The 19,560-nt window shown below is 42.0% G+C and overlaps 1 protein-coding gene across 1 annotated transcript; it reads right to left on the bottom strand.

Moving 5' to 3' along the window:
* Positions 1-9,711: 9,711 nt before the first annotated feature.
* cops4 (COP9 constitutive photomorphogenic homolog subunit 4 (Arabidopsis)) lies at positions 9,712-18,124 on the bottom strand (the record flags this gene model as incomplete). Its single annotated transcript, XM_080742700.1, has 10 exons — positions 9,712-10,369; positions 10,590-10,674; positions 12,086-12,201; positions 12,620-12,790; positions 13,607-13,757; positions 15,205-15,358; positions 15,834-15,937; positions 17,240-17,391; positions 17,503-17,582; positions 18,051-18,124. The coding sequence occupies 10 exons, from the start codon at positions 18,122-18,124 to the stop codon at positions 10,233-10,235; spliced, it is 1,224 nt and encodes a 407-aa protein (XP_080598826.1). The 3' UTR covers positions 9,712-10,232.
* Positions 18,125-19,560: the final 1,436 nt, after the last annotated feature.

Here is a 19,560-nt window from a genome sequence, read left to right as displayed (position 1 = left end):
GTCGTCTGCATATTTTACGCGCTGGGAAACGCCACTTAACAGCCTTATTAGCATAATTTATGCGAACCACACCCACACACATTTCCAAACCATGCACCGCCCCCAATTTTCATAAGTCGACTAAGCTCCTCCCCTTCATTTACATACGGTCGTCTGCATTTTTTACGCGCTGGGAAACCCACCTTAACGCCCTCATTAGCATAATGTATGCGAGCATAATGTCTGCAAACCACGCCCACACGCATTTCCAAACCATGCCCCGCCCCCAATTTGCATACGTCGCCTATGCTCCTCCCCTTCATTTACATACGGTCGTCTGCATATTTTACGCGCTGGGAAACACCACTTAACAGCCTCATTAGCATAATTTATGCGAACCACACCCACACACATTTCCAAACCATGCACCGCCCCCAATTTTCATAAGTCGACTAAGCTCCTCCCCTTCATTTACATACGGTCGTCTGCATTTTTTACGCGCTGGGAAACCCACCTTAACGCCCTCATTAGCATAATGTATGCGAGCATAATGTATGCGAACCATACCCAAACGCATTTCCAAACCATGCCCCGCCCCCAATTTGCATACGTCGACTAAGCTCCTCCCCTTCATTTACATACGGTCGTCTAAATTTTTTACGCGCTGGGAAACGCCACTTAACAGCCTCATTTACATAATTAATGCAGACCACACCCCGACCTCATTTACATAATTAATGCAGCCTCATTTACATAATAATCAGGCTCGCCGCCCCGCACGCGATGACACCCTCGGGGACCCCCGCTATTTAATTATGTATTTATTTAGAAGGAAGGAAGGAAGGAAGGAAATGAATTTGCCTAAATTTACGGGGTTCTTAACGAGGAGGCAGTTAATTAATTAATTAATTAATTAATTGAGGCGCACACGCACGCACGCACGCACCACGCCCACACGCATTTCAAAACCATGCCCCGCCCCCCCATTTGCATAAGTCGGCTTAATTTACATAATTAATGCGTGCGACGCCCACAAAACTCATTACGTTAGGCCCACTCGTTAAGTCAGAGTCCTCCCTCTTGTTGAAACCACGCCCACTCGTTAATAGCAGATCTACAAGCTCACAACGCGTCTTGATGCGACGCGTTGTGAGCTTGTAGTTGAAACCACGCCCACTCGTTAAGTTCGACTCCACCCCTTGTATTTGCGTGTAATTACCCCGTCAGCGCGGTGACGAGAACGCTTGTCATGCGGCCTCATTTACAGGAAGGAAGGAAGGAAGGAAGGAAGGAAGGAAGAAAGAAAGAAAGAATTTGCCTAAATGTGTGGGGTTCTTAACGAGGAGGCAGTAATTACGCACGCACGCACGCACGCATGCATGCATGCGCACACACACACACACACACACACACACACACACACACACACACACACACTTTCTTTGTTTATTTATTTATTTATTCATGTGTTCGTTCATTCATTATATATTTATTTAAATACTCTGTTGCTAGTATCCACAACTTTCCAACATCCCATAATGCATTGCGCAGAAGTTGGATGGAGCTTCCGTGAGCTTGTATGTGGTATTTAATACCAGTAACACGAGAAGCCAGAAAGCGAGTTTGGAGACGGTAGCACGCTGCAAACCGGAGTTATGGCTCTTTAAAGCCCAGCCGATCGATAGGCAGACGCCTGGGGGGGGCGGAGTCCAGGGGCGGAAATAAATAAATAATTAATTACATAAATAATCAGTCTCGGAAACAGTCAGGAAATAAATAAATAAATAAATAATCAGTCTCGGAAACATAGTCGGGAAATAAATAAATAAATAATCAGTCTCGGAAACATAGTCGGGAAATAAATAATTAAACCAGTAAGACTCCCTAATATATACTGACTGCGTAGCGATTTGCGTGATTTTAGGGCAAAATCTGTAGGAGTAGTGTCCAAAAATGGGTTTAAAAAAATCGGCCTGAAGGTGGCGCTACATGGGACAGATCCATGTTGATGACATGAGCGTAGAGCAAGTGTGTACCGATTTGTGTGATTTTAGGGCAAGATTTGTAGGAGCAGTGTCCAGAATGAGTTTTGGCCTCATGGTGGCGCTAGAAGAGGAGGGCCATGTGAGAATCGTAGTTTGGCAGTGTGTGCCAAATTTGGCACGGATCGGGAAAGCGGTTGCAGAGATATGAGCAGGGCAAAAGTGTGACGGACAGACAGACAGCCGGTCGAGGTTTCGATAGTAACTGCGACCCGACGGTCGCAATTTATCAGTCAGTGGCGGCGCAGTTGGGCCTGGTGTGGAGACAGGGAAATAATTCATTCTATAAATAAAGCTCCTTTTAGTTGAGCTTGTACCAGTGAACTGTACTGTCATGAAACTTGTCGTAAAGTCTTCAATCAATAACTCGATAAAGGGGTCAATACAAACCCACATTTACCCAAAACAGCTGATCCACAAGCCCACATGCAGCCTTGTAGATCGGCTGTTTTTATTGTTTTATTTTTTAAATTGTTTCCCCCTGACTTAGTCTTTTCTAGGATCACCTTTTAGTTGACCTTGTACCAGTGAACTGTACTGGCAATGACACTGTACCTATGACAGTCCTATATCAATAATTCGTTCATTCATGAATGACTTCCCTGTGGAAATAAGCCAAAAACATTACTGGGATCTCCTTTTAGTTGAGCTTGTACCAAATCATGTTTATTACGTATCTATCTATCTTCCTATCAATAGGTCACATGCATTCACATTGCACTGAACGCACGCAAGCACGCACGCACGCACGCACGCACGCACGCCCGCTCAGCAGCTGGCTTTTTTTCTTTTCTTTTTTTTTTCACAGAGCTCCAGACTCAGACACCGAGGTCTCGGAGGGCACCCAAGCCGGACTGCGTGCTCTGGCAGCGGCCGCGAAGCGGCCGCGGCCGCCCCAACCCACTGGAGCTAGGTAGAGTCTGGTGAAATAAAACCAATCAGTAGGTCCCCATCAACAGATGTCGCTGTAGCCAAGGAATTCACACCCAGCCTGCTCACCTGACCAGGAAGTCCAACCAGTCTGTGTTGGAGAAACAACACTGCTGCCGCTGCTGCTACTGCTGCCTCAAGGTAGGAATCACAGTATGTGTGTCAGTAATCATTGCTATAGAGTGCTTGTTCAGTAACAGTGTTAAACGGCTCTATATTGTGACAGGAATCCTTCCCACCGAGTGTTTGTTCACTAACAGTGTTACAGTGTGATATGAAAGAATCCACATGAGGGCAGTGTTTCCATTCTCAACTCACTGAGTTGAACAGAGGGCGGAACCCAATGCAATAACAAGTCCTATTATTTAGAAAGGAGTCACGTCAATGTCAGCATTTTTTTCTCTCTCTCTCTTTTTGGCAACATTTTTTAAATCATTTTTTTAAATCATTTCACAATGTAAAAACAAAAATCATTTTGAGAAAAATGTAATGACCTATACACAGTATCTATAGGCTGTGTCTGTGTATATTCTGAGTGTAGATGTTGTTGTACTTTAACCACTTAAGCCCTGTGTCAGGGGTTCCCAAACTTTTTTGTCTCAGGGCACCCCATGAATATTTTTTTAATCCGAGGCACCCCTACATTATAATTTTCACTCCCAGCACCTTATATTTATAGCATATAGTCGTTGTCGGGTGGAAACCTTGTATGTCCAAAACCGTTTTGTATTTATCATCTATAAAATGTACCCCCGAGGCATTGTGTGCTTGTAGATCGGCTGTTTTCACTAGTTTAAATCATTTTAAAAATGATAAATACAAAACAAACGGTTTTGGACATGCATGGTTTCCACCCGAAAACAACGAAATATAACTCATGTAATTGTCCCACTGGCTTGTCACTTGCCATGATCTGAAATGGCAAATCTTTGAGTAGCGCGCAATGAGGGCCTCTCCCAACTCTATTTCCCGAGCTGAATCAGAGGCCCAGCACGTCCCTGGGCCTACGCGTGTGAGAATGAGCTCTTATGGGAAAGTGCAGATATTTTGCACGTTTTATGTCAAAATATTATGAAACGAGGAAAATTAGCTGACGACTCCCAAGTTCATTATTGGGTGAATAGGCCTTCTAGTGAGCTTGCTTTACAACTTTTAATGCCCATTCCATTCATGCATTAATGCCTGATGTAGTCTACAGTAGGCCTATGCTATGCTTCTAGGTCTACTGGCTATCGCACACTAGTAATGTAAAAGTCTATATTATTATTTTCGCTGCTAGGCTATTCGATGTCAAGTATAATTCAGCTTGGATAGAGAGGAGAGAGAGAGAAAAATAGGCCTACAATAAAAATAGGTCTTGTGTTTTTATCTCCTGTAATTCTGTGTGTGTGTGTTGTTGTTGCTAATGTGCCATTTCTAAATGGCACAATTATATTCAATCACTCCCCTGGATGAGGCGTGGTGATATTCCTCTTCTACAAAATTATTAAATGTCAGCACTCAACACACATTGCATAATAAGCGCAGTGCTTTACTGAATGTTGGCCGTCACCAAAACGTTAGTCGCACTACTGTGCCACCTAGTGGACTATAAGAAGTATTGAAAAGGTAGAGCCTACAACAGAACAGCCTGGAAGCCATTCAAACATAAGGTCTGCATTTTGTTTTAATGTTTTGCTTACAGACCAACTAGACCGCTTGAAAACTATCAGTCATGGTTGGACGTGAAAGTTTACTCAAGCCCTTTATAGCCGCAAAGACGAGCCGAACACCCGAGTCTCTACTAGTTGAATGTCATAGGTATTCCACTGACGTTGTTTGTGTTGCTTGTCCTCAGGTTTGTGTTGCTGAGAGGTGATGGCTGCTTATGTGATGCTGCCCACCACCATGGACTCCATGGCTGATCCTGTAAGCGTCATGTAGAGCTGTGAGACGGGTACAGAATAAGAGAAGAGCACCATCAATAATGAACACAAGTATACACTTGACTAGACTAGCCTATACCCTATATACCAGGGGTCGTTTTTCAAGCCAAGGACCCCTTGCTAACACAGAGATGGAGCAGGGACCATACTATTATGTTTCAAATTCAACCTTTTTACATAGATTTCATAGACTTGTTTGACAACACTGTCATCAGTGTTTTCTAAAGTAGTGTTTTTTTTCTTTTATTTACACATGATCTTTTCTATTAATATGTTGGATTCATGTTAATGTGTAATGTCTGTGGGTGACTTTTCAGACCGATTTTGAAGGAAGTTAGGTATTTACACTCCTTTAGGGCTTGCGGTAGGGCATTCCACATGTTAGTGGTATAGCAGGAGAACAAATTTGAGAAATTTTCAGTCTAATCTGGGTTGAAAGTGATTTGTGGAGCTGTGTCTGGTGTAATTGTGTACATCCTTGACGTTTAGGAAGTATTTTGTCAGGTACTGTACGTACATGGGTATCTTGGTGGTGTGTTGTATCTTGTACACCAGGCCCATTGCAAGATGCTGTACTGCTCTGTCAGCTACCGTGAGCCACCCCATAAGCGGAGAGGTGGGCCAGAGAAGGAAGGCCAAGCAGGACCGTGATCTTTTGTTTTTGGGCTGTTTGCTCTTTTCCCCCTCTACTCACCAAACCTCTTTGCTGAAAATCTACAAGCTATATCTATTAGCTGAAACATTTTCACTCTACACACTCTATTGGTAAAGAAGTAAACAAAAATAATAAATTCACATTGTGTAGATTTCCAGTTTATTATGCTTTTCATTCCTATCATTAAAATCATGATTAAAAAACAATTATGTGGCTGTAATAATATCTGTATTAGATGTGTGTGTGTGTGTGTGTGTGTGTGTGTGTGTGTGTGTGTGTGTGTGTGTGTGTGTGTGTGTGTGTGTGTGTGTGTGAGAGAGAGAGAGAGAGAGTGAGAGTATTTTTTCAAGTCAGGATGTTACCCACATACTTATTAACTTTTTTAATCTGTTTCAGGTGTACCACTCCATTTATTTGAAATACCTTCTGAAGAAGAGGACCCATTTTCCTCCATGGATCATAACAACAACTTAAACAGGGAACAGGTAGGTGAAATATATATCATTTGTATGTTATTTTGTTATTGTAGAAAGTTGTTTGCCACACACCACCAGAGAGTATTTTCCAGGCTTCCTGTGTCTCTCAGGGACACAGTAAGGCAGATGATACAAACACATTCATTAAGTCATTAAAGTTTTTATAAAAGGTTATTTGAGACTTATACCGGTACTTTGTGTTGTTGTCTGACAGAAAATGAGGGCCACGCCCACGGCAGTGTGTCTGACGGCAACAATAACGAGGAACCAGAGGCCCGGAGTCGCATCAACTTCAGCGGCCACGGTCACAGCATGACCTCTGGACTGTCCGGAGAGTGGAGAGGGACAGTCACGAATCTCATGATAGTGGCGTTGACTTTGAGGAACCACCAGCCGTTTCAACAGATAATGGGGTGATCTACATTACAACAAAGACCCTGGATGCTGGCCTGATTTTGTTAACGAGGACATGCAACATTATTGGATGAATACTGGACCAGTTCCATACCAGAACAGAGACGGTGACTTTAGTGTATCCAGGGGCGTCACAAGGGGTAGGAAAGTGGGACTGAGTTACTGGGGCCCAAGGTGGAGGGGCCCTAATAACTTTTATCTATTGAAAAATAGCAGATATACAAGCTCACAGCGTGGCACCGAGTGCCGCACTGCGAGCTTGTAGATCTGCTATTTTTGAAAAGTTGTGAAAATGTGTGAAAATCTTTGAATATATGTATTTTTTAAGCGAACATTTCTAACTCAAATTTTGCTTCTGGGGGTCCCTGGAACTAAATATTTTGAGATCGGGGTCCGTGGCCAAATACATATCATCTTGGGGGTCCTTGACATAGGTTTCTTGCACACATTTTCACGATTTTTCAAAAATAGCAGATAGACAAGCTCGCGAGCTTGTATATCTGCTATTTTTCAATAGTTAACATTCATGGGGGGCCCGCAGTGAATCCTTGTACCCAGGGCCCAGAATTTCTTCAGCCAGAAACTGGCCAATGTTGAGATTGTGCCTCGAGTGGCTTCTATATTCTCCTGCAAAGGGGACAGCTTTTTGTTTTGCTTGTAAGCTATTTGGGAGGGTCACAACTACATTTTCTGACAGCTATGGCTTTAGTGAGTGGCAGCATGCCAAAAGGACTATCAACACACACAAGCTATCAGAACGTCACATAACATGGTTGTCAAACTCAAGACGATCAGAAAATGGTCGGATTGATTTGTGCTTTAAAGAACAGTTCAATTCCGAGTGTCGGTATTGGGAGGAAGTTCTAAAGAGTTGTTGCCACTGTGAAATTTCGGTCAGAACTTGGCCCGTCCTTCAGAGGCGACAGAAATGTTAAATACCATGTTATTCCATAATGAATATTACAATCCCCAACAGTAGCCATTATTCAAAGACTTGAGAGGTTTAAGATTAGTTCCATAGTTAATTAATAATAGATTGGTCAGTGCAACTGTTTTCTCCAATGACTAACCCGGGTCTCACCTTTACTGGACAGCCCTAACTTTGTGTGGTCCTTATAAAACGTAGTCATGTTGACATGTGTCACTGTAGTGTGTTTATACTAATAAATTGAGCACTTAACATTTTAATAAACCACTGAACATTTTGTTTTTTCATTAGAAATATCAAAGCCAGGACAACCAACTTGATTTCAAATTCACATTTAATTCATCTCTTTGTAACTGTGGAAGATGATATTGGGTCTGTCAAGCAGCCACTTCAGGATAGAATGTAACATAACAGCTAATGTATTATGTGGAGTGAAGTTTTACTTCCACCGAAAGGCATACCACTCAAATAAGTGGTTAATTTACAGTTTGGGCAAAGAGAATACAAAAAACAGTTAAACTAGCAGAAAGAAAGACATTTGATCATAAGATGATGTTTCAGTGAATGTTCCCCTATACCTCTATTATGTGCCCGATGTCTTCAAGGAGGATAAAGCGGCTTAGGATTGGCTTGATGTGCAACAGTAAACAAACCAACATACAGTGTCGGTGTCTATGCCTATGGTGTATCTGCACAAGATCTTTTTAAAAACAAAATTGGCCAAAGACTACGTAAGAGAGGAAAATATTGTGAAAATGGCCAATCTACAAGCTCACAACGGCTGGCACTGTGAGCTTGTAGTTTGGCTATTTTCACAATATTTATCTTTGGAAACAAGTCAAACTAAATGTACTGTAATTCCTACGCTTGTCAGGGTGGGAAGGGGGTCCCCAGGTCAAATATGAATATGTTGGGGGGTCGTGGCCTGAAACGCTTGGATTAGACAATGATCATCCAAAATAGTCCCCCACTGATTTATAGTACATTGCACAGTGAAACAAGTCAGTCAAAAACTTTGAGATCAGTGTCAAAGTGAATGTTGAGACTACTTTGATGCATTTTCAGTCTAAGTGAACGTTGAGACTCCTTTGAATGATACATTTTCAATTAACAGAACAACTATTGAGGATAGCCAGTACTTGGTGTTACATCATGCCAACATTGACTACACAACCCAAAGCTCTAGCAAAGTGTCCTTTTGTTTTAAAGGAGCACCCATTTTCAACATGTCAACAGGTCCACACTAATACTCATTATGAAATGGCACTATTACCGACTTCTACTCTGTGTCTCAGAGGAGGGCTGTGGACAGTTCCGCGTGCGTCACAGAAGCAGAGGTTTGGTAGGGCCAGCGTGATCTAGGTAGGCCAATCAGAGGCAGGTGGGGGCGGGTCTTTTCGTAAACCCAGGGTGTGTTCGGATATAGGAACTGAGGGCACTGGTGGTGTGCCCTTTGGTCGTTTGCTTACTCAAACGCACCCTAGATTCCCGGAGAAGACGCACCGTGATTGGCCAGATATCACTTTTAAGTGGCAGCATTACTTCCACCCTCACGTTTTTTACAGGTTGCTCCAACAAACTGCAGCGGAGAATGAGGCATCTAGTTTTTTATATCTATGGTCTTGCCTACCAGTGACACCATCCGTAAGCAGGATTTTTCAAACTAGTTTTCATTTTTATTTTGATCAATGTAAAAGAACAATTCTTCTTTTATTTCAGCACGCTAACTTTCCAGGAAGAGAAAGCCTGTAGTTTCCGTTAGCTTGTAATCGATCATCGTCATTGGTGGGCACTGGGCACGAGCAGAGTGAGCAATAGCAACAGTGAGACCAATTATATAAGGTTGAAGTGCTCTTAGGCCTAGAATTATTGAATGCTTTAACTATTGAAAAATAGCAGATATACAAGCTCACAGCATGGCAAGCTTGTAGATCTGCTATTTTTGAAAAAGTTGTGAAAATGTGTGCAAATCTTTGAATATATGTATTTTCAAAGCGAACGTTTGTAACTCAAATGTTGCTTCTGGGTGCTCCCCGGAACTAAATTTTTTGAGATGGGGGTCCGTGGCCAAATAAATATCATTTTGGGGGTTCTTCACATGAAAACGTTTGAGAACCACTGACATAGTAGTCTCTCAAGAACAGACCAACTGAGCTCCAGTTAAGTGAAAAGGACCTTTTCTTTGACGTTGGCTGGCCAGATTGCCGACATAGAAACAGAGGTTTTTCAAAAAACCTTGGAAGGATTCAAAAGACACTTATAGAATCGGGTCAAAATTCTAATTTTCACAATTTTTCAAAAATAGCAGATCTACAAGCTCGCAGCGCGGCACTCGGTGCCGCGCTGTGAGCTTGTAGATCTGCTATTTTTCACTGGTTAAAGCATTCAATAATTCCAGGCCTAAATGGGTTAAAACAAGGGAGAGTGGAGTGGCTGTGTGACTGGGGCAGTGGTCCTCAAAGTGGGGTCCGTGGACCCTTAGGGTTCCTTGAGGGGGTTCCAGATGGACCCTCACAGATCTTTAAGATTTTAACTGGGGACCCCCCACCCTGACGAGCACTAAGAATTGAGGCATTACATTTTGTATAACACGGTTCTATTGTGAAAATAGCAGATCTGCATGCTCACAATGTGAGATACATGCTGTGCGCACGTAGATCGGCTATTTTCACAATTTCTGCTTCTAATATTTGACAATTTGGTCAATGTTTAATTTGTCATTTTAGAGGTATTAAAAAGTCCTTAAATGTGCAAATACCCTCTACACACTTAAACTTTATGTTGATTTGTTTACTGTTGAGTGAGAAAACAATGTTGGACATTAAGTTAATCATCTGGGGACCCCCCAGGGGTCCCGACCCACAGGTTTAGGGGAGCGTCTAGTTAATGTTCACTGGGTTGCGTTTCCATGGCCTGCGCTGCCCACTCCGGAGCAGCTGCTCGGATCTTTTCTAGGAGGTTGTTGACTTGGAAACAAAGAGATTGGATCTGTTTGTCCCAGGTGGGAAGAGGCTCACGGGCTGAAAGAGACACAAACACAACCACGTCAGTTAACCAACTAGGGCTGCAACCATCTATTATTTTCTTAACGATTGTACTATCGATTACTTTCTCAATTAATCAATTGAGGAAGTCAATCCTGGAAGGAGCTAAGCTCCAACATCTGGCTTTGTCTCTAAATCATATGCTTGTTTCTTTTTTCCTGTTTTACTTTAAAATACATAAGTCACTGTCACTTACTCTCAAAGTGGACAATACTATCTATCTGGTCGATGAAGCCATTCATACGACCCTCTGTTATCATCTGGGAAGCGATTTTTTCAGCCTGAGAACAAAGAACAAAATCAAAAAATGTTAGAATTGGTATTCATTAGAATTCCTGTACAGTAAAACATGACAACCCCATGGTCTGCGGACAAACAAGCAACTACTATTTTACTTATTTAAGCCCAAAAACCCTCAACACGCCAAACTACCAATACTTTACAAGCAACTTCACAGAAAAGTCCAAAGTCGTTTATTATGAGCAGACAAGAGAAAATGATTCATAGTAGGAGGAACCAAATGTAACTCTGTAAATCTATGTACAAATGGAACCAAACGGACCTGTACGCAACAAAACCGGTGCAAAACCACAAAAAAAAGGTCAAATGCTTTATTGCAGGCGACCGTTCTCGCCAAAGCCGACCAAAACCAGAAGGTCTGATCGTCCTATACAGTATATATGTTTTCCTAAGATGTATTCCTATGAGAATATGCAAAGACAAGCTTTTTTTAAGCTAAACTAGACTGCACTCTATCGAGGTGCCACCTTGCATCTGTACACTTGTGGCCATGTACGACCTACTTGTGCGCCAGCAGAGCGCAACCTGTTATTTATATCAGGTTCTTGGTGACGTGTCAAGTGAACCTTATATCAACCTTGAAGAGTACCTTGGTGACGTCACCAAGAATGCTGGTCCCTCATTGTCTGTTGAAGGTGACCTCACACCAATAATGCTGGTCCATGATTGGCTACGGGCGTAAACACAAACAGATAACGCCACATACGAAATCACCCAACTCTGCTGGCGCAGGTAATAAACGGTCACAATTAACACTGGTGCACCCTGTGGGTTTCGTGCATTACGTGTCCATTTGGTTACATTTGCACACTAACGGTCGAGTGTTGTTGGGGTCTGTGGCATAATATCAGGGTTCCCACACATCTTTACCAATTAATTTCCAAAACTTTTCCAGAATATTTAACCCGATTTCCAAGACTATATAACAATAATTCAGCTCAATAACGAGTTGTTTACTCCTATGCGCAATGCCCAAAGACAGGTAGTGTATGCCAGTGGTTCTCAACCCCCGAAATAATCATATTTGAACCCTGACGATCACTAAGACTAGAGGAATTTTGTATAACTTTTATTGTGAAAATAGCCGATCTACATGCTCACAACGCCTCGCGTTGTGAGCTCTAATATTTGACAATTTGGTCAATGTTGAATTTGTCATTTCAGAGGTATTAACAAAATCAATAACTAAAGACAATGCGTAGCTATTTTTTCCAGGACCCATGGTCAATTCCAAAACTTTTCCAGTACTGGAAAAATATTCTTCTAATTTCAAAATATTTCCAGGAATTTCATGACCGTGGGAACCCTGTAATATGCACACCAATTTGAGGGTCCTTCTTGACCCCACCCACTGCCTGTTCAGGCCACTGTGCCCAGTTCCCATTGTCTCACTTTTGCCGGAGGAATTTCCAACAAGGCCCCGAGCTCTTCAAAAGTGATGTTGTTGTACAGTTTGCTGGCAGACAGCAGGTTGTGTTCTATGACCGCTCTGTCCAGGATGCTGGAACCTGGAAGAGAGAGGCAGAGCACACCGACGGAAACGTTTAGGAGGAAACAAAAACACGCCTTAAATCCTTATATTCCACACACATCTACAAATGATCATCCTTCTCCGTGATATCACTGAATTTATTTTACTAACAACAACTTTGTTTTTTTTTTAGAACAAGGGTTCATATTTTAGATTGTTAAAATGTTTCCATTTACTTCTTTCAATCGTTTTTGTGATTTTAACTATTTTGATTTGCATGCATGCCCCCAGGTTGGGCCCATTTTTAGACACATTAAGCCCATTCCCAAGATACACGGCAATCTTAGTTACATGGGCAGATGTGACTTATGGGGGCTTATAGTTCCGGCCAACGACGTAAAGTGGTTTCCGCTCCCGACCGGATCAAACCCCGAAAAGTGAAGGGATGTCTTTACCATCCGCTGTGGTGGCCTTCTGGTGTGGCATGAGCATGGCAGCAAACTCCTGCAGCTGGGTGGCCCTGATGATGCGGTCCAGGTACATCTTCTCCAGGATGCCGTAGGCAGCCAGCTGCTGACAGCGCTCGTCCTTGAACAGAGTGGCCAGCATGCGGGAACGCTGTTGGCCTGGAGGGGGCAAGAGCGGGATGGAGGGAGAGGAAAGACAATATATTTGTACGTGAATGAAGTGGTTTCTACAACCTGGGGTGCGGGACTTCTTTGAGGGAGGGGGGCGCCAAGATCACAGAGGCCTTGAATGTTTGGAGGTAACCCATTTAGGGGCCTTTCTAAATTAGTTTACTGAAAAGCTTTACAGCATTGTCACGTACACACAAAAATAAAAAATAAACAATTCGAAGCCTCTGTAGTAGATGGAAACATGAAATAAAAATCCTTTTAGAACTTAAAACCTTTGGCTTTTTACGGAAAATGACTTTCATTTGACCTACAGTAGTCTTAGGTTCCTAAAGCAAGGGTCTTCAACAGGGGGTCCGGGACCCCTAGGGGTCCTCAGATTTACTACAGTAAAGGGGGGCCCCCAAATCTTTGTGTGATAGAAGCTTTTTTCCCCTTTTTCATATTAACCACTTGAACCCTAGTGTCCATATTCTGAGAACTTAAGCCAAAAATAGCAGATCTACAAGCTGAGCTTGTAGATCTGCCATTTCCGGCAAAGAGGTTTGGTGTAGAGGAGAAAAAAAGAGCAGACTAAGTACAGAGTGAAAGGTCAAGTTTATTAAGTATTCACGGTTCAAGTGGTTAAATATCTGAAAACACAAATTGACATGAATCCAAAATACACTGATAATTGTGCTTTCAAACATTGACACTATATGGAATATATGAACAGATTGTGGGGGTCCCTACTTCATCTATTTCTCAACTAAGGGGTCCTTGGCATGAAAACGTTGAAGACCCCTGTTCTAAAGTTCAGCGGTTTACCTGCAGAGGCCAGTATGGTGCAGTTCAGTGCATGCTTCAGGGCTTCTAGACGTTCAGTCTCGTGGACGATGGATTTATAAGACAGCTCGTTGTACCTTTGTGCAGCTTCAATAAACTTCCTCCTGAAGTCTAGGACTCTGGCATAGCAAACCTGTCCATAAACACAGCATGATGATGGAAGTCCACATGTCACATTACAGTTTTGTAATGAAATCTCATATTATTTCAGTACATAATCAGGGTTTCTGCAGGCTTCAATCTAAGGCTTTTATGGACATTTGTAAGGCCATTATGAATACAATAGGCTCTGTGCCGCCTAACTGTAGTCTCAGGTTTCCAGAAGATGGCATACCTGTTTCCTGCTGTTCGGCAGCATATTTGAACTGTAAACACATGAGAAGCAATTTCTGGTTCAACTCGGCTGCAGAGCTAATACAACCAAAGAAGATGGACCATCCCAATTGTAGCCACTAGAGGCAAAATGGGACACGAATCCTACAAATGGTCTTCTAAGTGGGCACTAGCGTCTGACGGCAAATCACATGAATGTCCTGTTTACTGGTGCTAGATTTTCTCCTTATTTGTGTCTCTGAAAAGTTTAGCATGGACATTTTGGGAATATTGTGTGGCTTGTGACGATCGTGTCCAATATTTAGTTCAGTGACCATGGAGCTAAAGAATGATTCAGAATCTGTGTTCACGCTCACTCTGCCATTAGCATGAATAGACTTCAATCTGCTTCCGGTCTCCTAAAAGGTTGGCCACCTACTTCTCACAGATACGGAAAGTAAACCGGAGATGGCATGTCTTGCTATTTCTGTCTTGGATACAACCAAGCTGTGGGGAAATAAACCAGAACAGGAAACAGGTATGCCACCTTCAGGAAACCCGCAACTACAGTTATGCACTGAGCCCATATAATATGGCAAAACAAAAAGTAAGATGCATGGATAAGAACAAAAATCACTTGTCTTGCAGAATTATTAGGCTATTCTTTGAGCGCATTAATTGTTAATGGGTCCATAAAATGTTTGATACTGCTACTGATACACTGTTCAGGGTTCCCACACATTTTTACCAATTAATTTCCAAATAATTTTCCAGAATATTTAACCCAATTTCCAGGACTATATAACAATAATTCAACTCAATAACAAGTCGCCTATGCGCAATGCCCAAAGACAGGTAGTGTATGCCAGTGGTTCTCAACATTTTCAGGCCGTGACCCCCGAAATAATCATATTTGAACTGGGGACGTCACCCCAGGACCCTGACGAGCACTAAGAGTTGAGGAATTTTGTATAACACGGTTCTATTGTGAAAATAGCCGATCTACAAGCATGTAGATCTGCTATTTTCACAATTTCTGCCTTTAATATTTGACAATTTGGCAAATGTTTAATTTGTCATTTCAGAGGTATAAACAAAATCAATAACCAAAGACAATGCATAGCTATTTTTTCCAGGACCTTCCAGGACCCTTGATCAATTCCAAAACTTTTCCAGTACTGGAAAAATATTTGTCTAATTTAAAGATATTTCCAGGAATTTCATGACCGTGGGAACCCTGACTGTTATAAAGACGGTAAGTTGAATACCTTATAGTGTATCTGCAGCTGCTCGTTAGACGACTCATTCTGAAGCAAGGAGGCTCTGTTGATGTACGCTTCGGCCTGAACGGGATCGTCATCCTCCAAGTAGAGTCGAGCAATTTTCAGGTATGTGTCCAACTTATAGTCAACATTGTACTGCCTGAGGCAAAGAAACAACATGACCATTAGGGCTGCAACTGTCAATTATATTCCATGCATACACAACGTTTATGCGTATGTGTGAGCCGCGTATGACATTGTCAACATAGGGGCCGATTCATACTCTACTTTTTTTACTTTTCGGTACAGCTCTGTCCAAACTACAATATGTCGTCATTCAGAGGTTCGGGGGGCGGGCACCGGCATTAATTGGGCTGTTCGGTGCCACCGAGATTTTGTGACTCCCCGAACTGAACCGAAATAAATTCGGAGTATTGGAGTATGAATCGGCCCTAGCTCTGATCCAGAGCATTTGCGAGTTCTCACCTTCTCTAACTCTCTAACGCTCTGAACCAGAGCTATCGTCCACACAACACCGCTGCACGCTGCAGCACGCAACCTGTGTGGATTTGTCGTTATCTTTTCGTTATTCTGAGATCCCGAATACCAATAAATAAGTGAACTGGTAAACTTACTTTTGGCCTGTTTCTAGGGGAATGCCGACCAGAACCTGAGCAGCATTTCTCCAGTCTCCCTCCTTTTCATAAATGGTTGCCAAGTGCTGTCTGATGGACGCAACCTGAAAAACACATTAAGGTTGTTATAGTTACGGTTTCATCAATACTTTATAATAACTAGCCCTTACCCGTTCAAAGATATGAGCTCCAAAATGATGCAGTGTGTGGGTTATGGGATGTGCACTGTGCACACAGTATATGAGGGATGGAAAGTAACTTTAACTGGTGCTTGCATGATGTACTGTAGGAGCATCAATGTAAGAAACCCGTTTCGTTTAATGGCTACAGAGATACTGTCCCCCCCCAGCCCGCCCGCCCACCCGCCTGCACACACACCCGCCTGCCTGCACACACACACACACACACACACACACACACACACACACACACACACACACACACACACACACACACACACACACACACACACACAGAGCTGGTTAAACATTTTGCCTCATGCTAGATGCAGAATAGATGTGCCTCAAGCTAGATGCAGAATAGATAGTAGATACACCATAAAAATGCTAATATACAGCATATGATTTGTGAAAGTGACAAACGGGCTTCACAGTTATGTCAGGTGTGTTCATATGCTTATGGTGATGCGATTTCAGATCAATTGCTCCAGCCACTGAGGAGAAACGCTGTGACAGACACTCAGACATTCGCAAAATTATAGTATAGATGAGAGAAATGTAAAACTGTCTTCACCACTAATCTCTTCTTTTGTCAGGGGGAGAGGGCAATGCTATTTCCCCATTTCCCAAAGTAAAAGGTTTTAGCTTGAGTTAAAGGAGTCGTTCAGACCAAAACACATATAGGGTTAAATCTGCCTTTTATCATACCCCTTCATACCTGCTTTAGTCGATTTTTTTCATTGCTGCCCCTGTTGCTAGATTTCAGCTGCCCCTGTTGCAATTCTTTTATTGGATTGTGTTTACACAACGTCCTGAGACCAATCAAACCGCTGTTTTGACCTCACAGGCACCCTTACTTTTCAAACAGATGAGAAGATCCCCTCCCTTTCTAGGCTCTCCCCTCCCTGCTCTGGTGCAGAGCAGAAGCCGTTTGACAAGTAATCGAGGTATGAAAAAAGGCAGATTTAACCCTATATGTGTTTTGGTCTGAACGACTCCTTTAACCAAAAGAGGAATTTTATAACAGAGCTACATCATGCTCACAAAGCTGCACAGTCAGTGTGACATGTTGTGAGCTTGTAGATCTATTTTTGCTATTTAAGCATATTCTGATTATCACGATAGTATTGTTAATCGCAATTGTTTTTGCCACAAAAATCGATTCGTGACATGTCATTTTCATAATATCATCTCACCCCATCCCTACTCAGCTGCAGCTCTACTCACTTGCTCCTCAAAAGAGATCACCCTGGGCTGGATCTTCTCCAGGGTGAAGTGGTACACAGCCTTAGCCGTAACGTCCGGCAGACTGGGGAGGTGAGTGCAGAAGTCAGTGAGCAGTTGTCTGGAAATGACGAGACTGACATTTTCATTGACCACTGTAAGAGAGAACAGATAGAGTGCCACGATTAGATTTAAGTGGTTGATTCAAATTAAAGAATGTAATGCAAGTAAGTAAGCAAGTGGCATTGCTGACATCACACACATACTTGCTTCAACAAATGCCTTCAATGATTCCAGTTGATCTGCATCTGTAAACTGAATGGCCTTCTCCAAGATTTGTCGGTACCTTAAACAGAATTTAGATGTCCATTATTTAAGCCCGATTTAGGCGATGCTCAGTCGTATGGGAGTGACCTATGGCTGTGTATCTGTGTTTATATTTATTATTGTTGTTGTGCACGCTGCTATCTTTACTACTTCTTTATTACTGTGTTATTGCAGCTACAGCTGTTGATGAACCCAAATCAAAGAATTGCACTTGTGTGCTAAAATGTAACAAATAATAATCTTGGATTAATGTGCATGTGTGCAAGTAAGCAAACTGTCAAAATGTGTGTAGTTGAATGTGATAATGGATAAACCAGGGGGACATTAATTAGCAGGGGGACAGCTCATTGCAATGCTATAGCTAGCTAACGTTCTCTCGTTTAGAGGTATTCTCCCAGGAAATTGCCCCACGTGTGTCAGTATATATATCTATCTATCTATCACAAACCGTACACAATTGTAATGTTTTTCGTGCGTGAATACGTACTTTGCAGCCAGATCTTTGTGAGATCCAGTGGAGTTCATCAACCCAGCCAGCTCCTGTCGCACGTCGGTCGCCATTTTGGCCGTCTAGTATCAACAACTTCTTCTTCTTTTGTGTTTCCACCTTCCTGCAGACTAGATGGCGTGTTGCTGCCACCCACTGTTCGGCTGTGTCCTCCTGTGGGTTATTTATAACAGTGGCTCTCTCAAGACAAGAGTTAAATTATTGTTAAACATCTGCATTGGTTACTTTATAACAAGTGTACACAATTAGAAAAGAATTGTTATTTTTGAAAAAACGTGTGCCTGTTATCTCTGCTATGGTGCCACATCAATACAACGTGGAATTGTGAACAAAATATTATCCAACGACAACAAAGTCTTGGGTCTGAGAGGAATCAAATGGTGGACCGTGGCTGACCCTAGTCAAAAAATCCTATAGGATCTTCGAAATTTCCAATATAATCCTATAGGATTTTGAAAATCCTATAGGATCTTATTGGTTTTTCACAAATTTCCAATACAGTCCTATAGGATTCTATCGGTACTTTAGAAAATCCAATAGGATTTTGCAAATTTCCAATAGGATCCTATTGGGTTATATCTAACTTTGGAAAGTCCAATAGGATCCTATTGGAACTTTGCAAAATCCTATTGGATTTTGCAAAGTTCCAATAGGATCCTATTGGGTTATATCTAACTCTGTAAAGTCCAATAGGATCCTATTGGAACTTTGCAAAATCCAATTGGATTTTGTAAAGTTCCAATAGGATCCTATTGGGTTATATCTAACTTTGGAAATCCAATAGGATTTTTCAAAGTTCCAATAGGATTTTATTGGAACTGTAGGATTTCTGATAGAAAAATCCTTTAGAAAATCCCATTAAGAATCCTATAAGAATCCTTTACAGTTTTGGAACAGATCCTATTGGATATTTTCTTATAGGATAATAATCCTATAAGAAAAAAATCCAATAGGATAGAAAAATCCTTTAGAAAATCCCATTAAGAATCCTATAAGAATCCTTTACAGTTTTATATATAAATATCCAATAGGATCTGTTCCAAAACTGTAAAGGATTCTTATAGGATTCTTAATGGGATTTTCTAAAGGATTTTATAATACTATAAGAAGATATCCTATAGGATTTCTAAAGGATTTTTCTATCGGAATCCTAAAGGATTTTTTGACTAGGGGAGTGGCTCAAATTCAGAATAAATGGGCCTTGATATGAAAAAGGTTGATATTTTCTTAGGTCTAAAGCAGTGGTTCTCAACCTTTTCAGGCCGTGCCCCAAATCCCTTAAAGTTAAAGCTCCAAACAGCCCAAAACAAACTGATTAGGGCCCTGCTTGGCCTTTCTTCTCAGGCCCACCTCACCGCTTATCACCACATAAGCGTGGGGTGGCTCACAGTAGCTGACAAAGTAGCCTACAGCATCTTGCAATGGGCCTGGTGTACAAGATTCACTACACCACCAAGATATCCATATTGACTCAATCAAGGATGTCCAC

This window comes from Nannobrachium achirus (genome assembly GCF_963921795.1).
Source record: "Nannobrachium achirus genome assembly, chromosome: 15".
Lineage (NCBI taxonomy): Eukaryota > Metazoa > Chordata > Actinopteri > Myctophiformes > Myctophidae > Nannobrachium > Nannobrachium achirus.
This window is presented reverse-complemented; position numbering and strand designations above follow the sequence as displayed.